This window comes from Trachymyrmex cornetzi, unplaced genomic scaffold, assembly GCF_001594075.2.
Source record: "Trachymyrmex cornetzi isolate Tcor2-1 unplaced genomic scaffold, Tcor1.1 scaffold1478, whole genome shotgun sequence".
Lineage (NCBI taxonomy): Eukaryota > Metazoa > Arthropoda > Insecta > Hymenoptera > Formicidae > Trachymyrmex > Trachymyrmex cornetzi.
The window spans coordinates 1-6,466 of record NW_017296068.1 but is presented as its reverse complement, the minus strand read 5'-3'; the positions used below and the strand labels follow the sequence as shown (position 1 = coordinate 6,466).

The window sequence follows — 6,466 nt, the reverse complement described above, 5'->3', positions numbered from 1 at the left end:
TTTCGAGAGACAGCCACAGTTTGTGTCCGCGATTGTCTCCCAGGGCGATCTCCACGTAACTCGGCGGACCAACGCTGATTCCAATTTCTGAATACTTGTAGCCCGTATTCGTCAGGTTGTAACGCCTGCTCAGCAAACGCACCGCGCGATGCTCCATACTGTGTACATATATAATATTGAAAAACGTTATTTATTGTATAAGAAACGATTCGTTTTGCGTATAGATCGTAGAAACTTACGTGTTACTGCAGTCTTTCTTTGTTTCGTACGATGTATTGCTCTCTTTGGCGAAGTACATTTTGTCGACCGTCCGTACAAGTGGATATCGCAAGACTGATCGTACTCGCGTAAATTGCGGCGTATATGATAAAACTTTTAGAATCGAAGAGGGGGTAACCCCTCCCTTTTTTCCAAGAATTGCGAACGTGTCACGACACGTTTTATCGCGCTTTTTTCTATGTATTTTCTTTGTTCGCGAGTTTTATCAATGTTTAAACGTTATGGCTTATACGACGACGACGACGGTGACTTTGATGCTTTTTCCCAAGGATATTTCCAATAATTAGTTTCTTCCTTCTTCTTCGGCGAGGTACTTTGCGATTCTTTCTGCAAGAGAGGTTCCCTTTCGCTCGGAGACCCCTCTCGTTCGACAAATTTTCGATGCAGATAACCTCTTACTCGGTCCATGTCTTAACGCCCATAATCGAAATTTACGGTTGACCGAAAAAAGCCTTATACACTGCCTATATACGTTTATACGTACACGTTTATACATACATTTATACGCACACGTTCGTACATACGCGTTTATACGTTATGGCCTATATATATATTATGGTTTATATTTCGATGACGTTGACGGCGTGACGTGTTTTCAACAGGACATTCCCAATATCTCGTTTCTTCCTCCTTCTTCGGCGGTGGACCTTGCGGCAAGAGACGGTACCCCTTTCGCTCGACCGATTTTCGATGTAGGTAGTCCCTCGCTCGATCCATGTCTTAACGCTTAAAATTTACGATTGACCGAAAAAAGCCTTATACACTGTCTATATACATACACGTTAATACGTACACGTTAATACGTACACGGTCGTACGTACACGTTCGTACATACACGTTAATACGTACACATTAATACGTACACGTTCGTACGTCCACGTTTATATGTACACGTTTATGCGTACACGTTCATACGTACACGTTAATACGTACACGTAGAGCTGTGCGCCGATGTTGTAAATATCGGCGGCGGGCGCCGGTTATTCTTGTCCACGGCGGCGGCGGCGCCGGCGGCGTCGATCGGCGCATATTATATACAATATTATATATATATATATCTACTTATATATAAAAAATATATATATTGGAAATTAAGAATGTGTGTCAAATAAAAAGTTGTACTCTTAAAATCATATGTAAATATGTAACTTTTATTCATATTAATGTAGCATCTCTTATGGAAAAAGACACTTAAAATTTCAAAAAAACACTGCAAAATAGGTGTTAACACTCAACTTTTTCCATAAGGGATGTAGATATAAAGGAAATACAGATGGAGTTTACTTATTGGCTATCGGCATCGCATATTTGTTTACACAGTTCGTAGTTATCATGAATAAATATTACTTTGTTAACTGTACTTGGACATACGCTTGACCTTTTGTTGTTTATTAACAAGCCAGCAATGGAAAATACCCGTTCACTCGGCGTTGATGTTGCAGGAGTACATAATACTTTTTTGGCTAGTTTATATAACGTAGGCATATCATGTTCTCTATTTCTCCAGAAGTCTAAAATATTTTCAAAGGGTGCATGTTTGCCAAATAAAATATGGCATTCCTTTTCCAAACTATTTTGCATTGAGTCAATAGAAGAAGAATGTTTATTAGCTAAGTCCACAATATAATTAGTGTTAATGTTCGTTTGCTTTTGATGATTAATTTCATTATTTTTCATTTTTGTATTTTCCGCTATTTTAGCATATTTATTTACATGTTGCTTCAAAAATTCATAAGAATTTACATCTTGAGAATCTAGATATTCTTTTACAGTATCTAAGTTTTGAAATCGAGGATCTAATAAGGAAGTTAAAACAAGTAAATCTGTAATGGGAAATCTGTGATCAAAATTGTCGAGCATTCTACTTTTCATTAATTTTATTACTAATGAATTATTTTCATCGGAACACAAATGCATTTTTAATTCACTCCTAAATAAAAGTACTAAATTTAGCGTACATGTTTTATCACTAGATAAGATTTCGACTATCTTTTTAATTTTTTCAAGAAAACGAATCAATTCATCAATTGTTTGCCATTCCAATATTGATAATTTTAGATCTTCTTTTTCCAATCGTCCCGATAAAGCATTAATTGCATTTCTGTTGTAATTTACGCTCTCCAGCATAAGCAAAATACTATGCCATCGCGTAGGTACGTCTAATTTAGGTGTTTTAAGTTTATTTTGATTCCGTTCGTCAGATTGTAAATTAAATTCCTTGTTTTCGCCTAAGTCATTAAGATTAAACTCATCTAAATCTAAAAATAACGGATCATTATCTTCCATTTGTAAATACTCGGATGCATTATCAACTGATAGAAGAACTTTTTGCTGTACGATATCTATTTCTTTCTCTAAGTCGCTGAACTTATACTTTAAAATTTTTACAATCTCTCTCACTTTTCCAATTAAGTCACTAACTATAATATTTTTCTTAACACCATCAACAATAACTAAGTTGTGAAGACCATGACCTGAACATAAATGATTTTCATTATTCGAAATTTTAGCAACCTTTTTCATGTTTGCACCGCTGTCGGTCACAATGAAATATTTTTTATTGCTGAGGGTAAACTCATCTTTAATAGTGTCTAAATGAAATACAATGTTCTCTGCAGTATGTTTTCCAACGACTAGTTTGTTGCCTAAAGTTATACTTTTAAGATTAAAATCGTTATCTATAAAATGAAGCGTAAAACATATATAATTTCTGTGACGATAGTTATCTGTCCACATGTCGAAAGTAAAGCAGTAGTCATTAATTGCACAATTTGTGTACTTATCCATTATATGCTCTTTCATAGAAACAAAAACGTCTTCTAAAGCAGTACGACTTAAAGTCATACGTGCTGGTAAGTCTGTCCCATCTTTAATCACATTATATTTTCTTAAAAAGTCTCGGAATCCTTCATTTTCTACGATGGTGAATGGTAATAAGTCTCTACATGCCATCAATACTAAATGTCTACCGAATAACCATTTTTTATCACTTTCTTTCCTGAATGGATTCTTCGGACGGACGGTAAAAAAGTTTGTTAACTTATGTTCAGTGACTTTTCTTCTATCTTCTCTGATGTTATGGGAATCTGCTAAGTGTCTTATGAGGTTTCCCGTACTGATCGTATTACTGTACGATTTAATGACAAAACTAAAATGTAAACAAAACAAATATTATATAAAACTTTTTTAATTAATTATATTTTAAAGAATATTTGTTAAGATCTATATTAATTTGTATGACAATTAATAATAATTAATGAAAACCTGCAATAAGCTATTAATTATAAAAATCTATAAAAAATATTTACTTCTATGAAAAAACATAGAAATGCTACGATTCATATATCATAAATAGAATAAATAATTAATGCGATAAATTAGTCAAAAAATTGATGAAAAATTGTACGGTACTTAAAATGATAAATTCAGCGATGAAAATCTATGAAAACGATTTTTATTGCAGTAATATAACTGTAAAACGATCGGTTCAACCGTTTTGGCTGGAAAGTGTTCACCGACTTTGAAAACACGACTTGTGGGAAAATCGCTTTAAAGTTTTGTACACTGAAAATTCCTAGTTTTTTGTGTTTACTTACATCGAATCATCAATGCCAGGCCCGTAAAGTACTGAGCTTTCATCTGCAGCATCTAATGCGTCTTTCTGCTGTTGCCTACGTTCAGTTCTTGCTTTTTTGCTCGCATTTTCAGCATCTTTGTTAGCTCTGTCAATGCGCTCTGTGTCCGTTGCGCGCGCCCATTCATGCGAACTTGGCCCCATACCGATGTTCATGTCTTGCATAAATTGCAGAAATGCAAATGCCCCTTCATTGAAAACACCTGAGGCCACATAAGCTGCAATTTCCACGATTGTTGAAGTACCGCTGATCGATTTCGGAGAAATTTTCCAGATAAGTTGGTTAAGACTTTCATTGTTATTTTGTGTAAAACCTCCAACGCATCTCTGGAGAAGTGAGTCTTTGCTGAGGTCTTGGTAAATCGGTTGAATGGCTTCGATAACATCTTGTGGAAGTGCAGTGTAGCTGTGCTTGAAATCCTGCACATCATTTGCAGCTGCAGCCCTTTGCCACTCACACCATGAATTATCGCCGCGCGGGCATTTCTCATGCTGTGGGTTCTTGTCCGTCGAGGCGTAATGATAGAAAGTTGCCCAAATGGCATCGCGCATTTTTTCTAATGAATGATGGTTACGTCGGATGGCAAGACCGTAATATACAGTTAACTTATCTATCATTTTAGCCGTAAGCTTGCCTTTCCCACCAAGACTTTTTCTTTTTACTATTTTTCCGTCCTTAGTTTCGGTGTCAACTGCACTTGTTTTTACCAAAGTACGTAGACGAGTGCCCATGCGCTTTTGAACATGTCCTATACACTCTTTTTTGTTAATTGTAAATTCTTCTCCGTAAGGTTGAGCACTTAAAACACCACCATAAGTTTTACAATCGCCATCTCCGATATAATTGCGATATTTAACTCCATGGTTAGTCGAACGTTTAAACATTTGTACAATGGCATCAACTTCCATATTTCCTGATGGACCGACATGATTTGCATGGCATTCTTGGTTATTAACGTGATTTTCGTGCCATTTTTCGTATTCTTGAGATTCTAGTTTGTTCTCCCATGTTTTGCAAGCATGACAATATAAGCTTTTTATACAAATGTCGAGAACTTTTCCGGAATAGTGGCCGATCAACGAAGAAACGCCAAACAAGGACGAAAAACCTCTTTTTTTCCAAGTCCCATCTCCTGAAACGGTCAATTCGTCTGTATCTTCCAAATTGTTTGCCTGACTTGTCTTTTCTTTCTCTTCTACCACAGCATATGAAAACAACTGATTTGCAACATTTTGTATAATTTGGCTCATTTTCTGTATATACGTATTGTAGGTCGGTTTTGATAAAAAATTCTTTGAAAAGTCCATGAGACCGCAGAATTTATCACAACCAGACAATCCTAGGCCCAATATTCTCATGACAAAAGCAAACCGATAATTTACTTCGTACATACCAGCGTCGATTCTGTTACTTGACGGAACATAGTGAGATTGTTTACATTTTTCGCACGACACTTTTATATTGAAACCCAAACCTTCTTTTCGGCACGATTTGAATGTAATTTTTCCGTCACATGTTTTGCACTTTACTAAGGTGGAAACGGTGGAAAAAACGAGAAGAAAATCTATAACACGATAATGTTTTGAAAGATCTTCTGTCACGTCTGCAGCAATATCTGATTTCAGTTTTTTACCCGACGTACTTGACGCTTCTACAGAATCTGTTTTGCGTTTATGTGGTGGCACTATTTTTCTCGGTCGATTCAATAACGATCCACTACTTTTGCGATCTTCACGATTAATCTTTTTTGGCATTTTATTGATGATATATAACAAATCACAGCAAAAACAGAACAAATACACAGCGAAATATAACCGAAAACTGAAACGAAGTTTTAACGGACGTATACAACTGTTCGGCTCAACGTATGCTTCTAAACTGGTCTGTATACTATACACCGAATGTACACAAGGCTAGGCATCGCCTTTGTATACGTACGAAGATCGCTCGACAAAGAAAGGAATTTGGGGACAACAAAAGAGCACGAAACGGCAGCCAGGCAAGCGCGCCGCGCAGGTATGCGAAATCGACGTTCGAGGTACACTTACTTAAAAATTCATATCTCCGTTAGTTTTATTCGGATCGACTTCAAATTTGGACACAATATTCTTGAGATGTTGTGCATTAATATAAAAAAATATAAAAAAAATGGTCAAAAAAAAGTTAAAAAACCTTACCCCCCCATAAGACAAACCTCGAAAACGGTTCATCATTTTCTTCAGACTCTGACGTTTTTTGAACTGTTTTCAAGCAAGACAGACAAAAAAACCTTAGATTGCATAATTGCGACTTTCTTATCTCCATCTTTCAATATTAACGTTCCAAAATTCTGCCATGCAAAGCTTGTTTTTGTATTAGTATTGTACAACAAGGTAATCTCATAATCCTTTACTGGTTTGTCAAAAACGTTTTCTTTGTCCATTTTAAAAATAGTCCGATAATAATAAAGAATGACAGCCGCTAAAACATAAAAGCATTCTTTTCACGTCCCAATAAAAAAAACTTGACGAGATATATTAAAAACTTTCTTTTAACATTGATTTGCATACTTA

General features: G+C 35.7%; 1 protein-coding gene across 1 annotated transcript in view; it reads right to left on the bottom strand.

The window, feature by feature from the left end:
* Positions 1 to 298, bottom strand: part of LOC108757922 (zinc finger BED domain-containing protein 4-like) — a 6,422-nt gene extending 6,124 nt beyond the window's left edge. Inside the window, exons 1-2 of the mRNA XM_018502623.1 lie at positions 240 to 298; positions 18 to 158 (exon numbers count right to left, since the gene is read on the bottom strand). Of these exons, the coding sequence (XP_018358125.1) occupies positions 18 to 158; positions 240 to 298 (200 nt within the window). The remainder of the gene's footprint in view (positions 1 to 17; positions 159 to 239) is intronic.
* Positions 299 to 6,466: the final 6,168 nt, after the last annotated feature.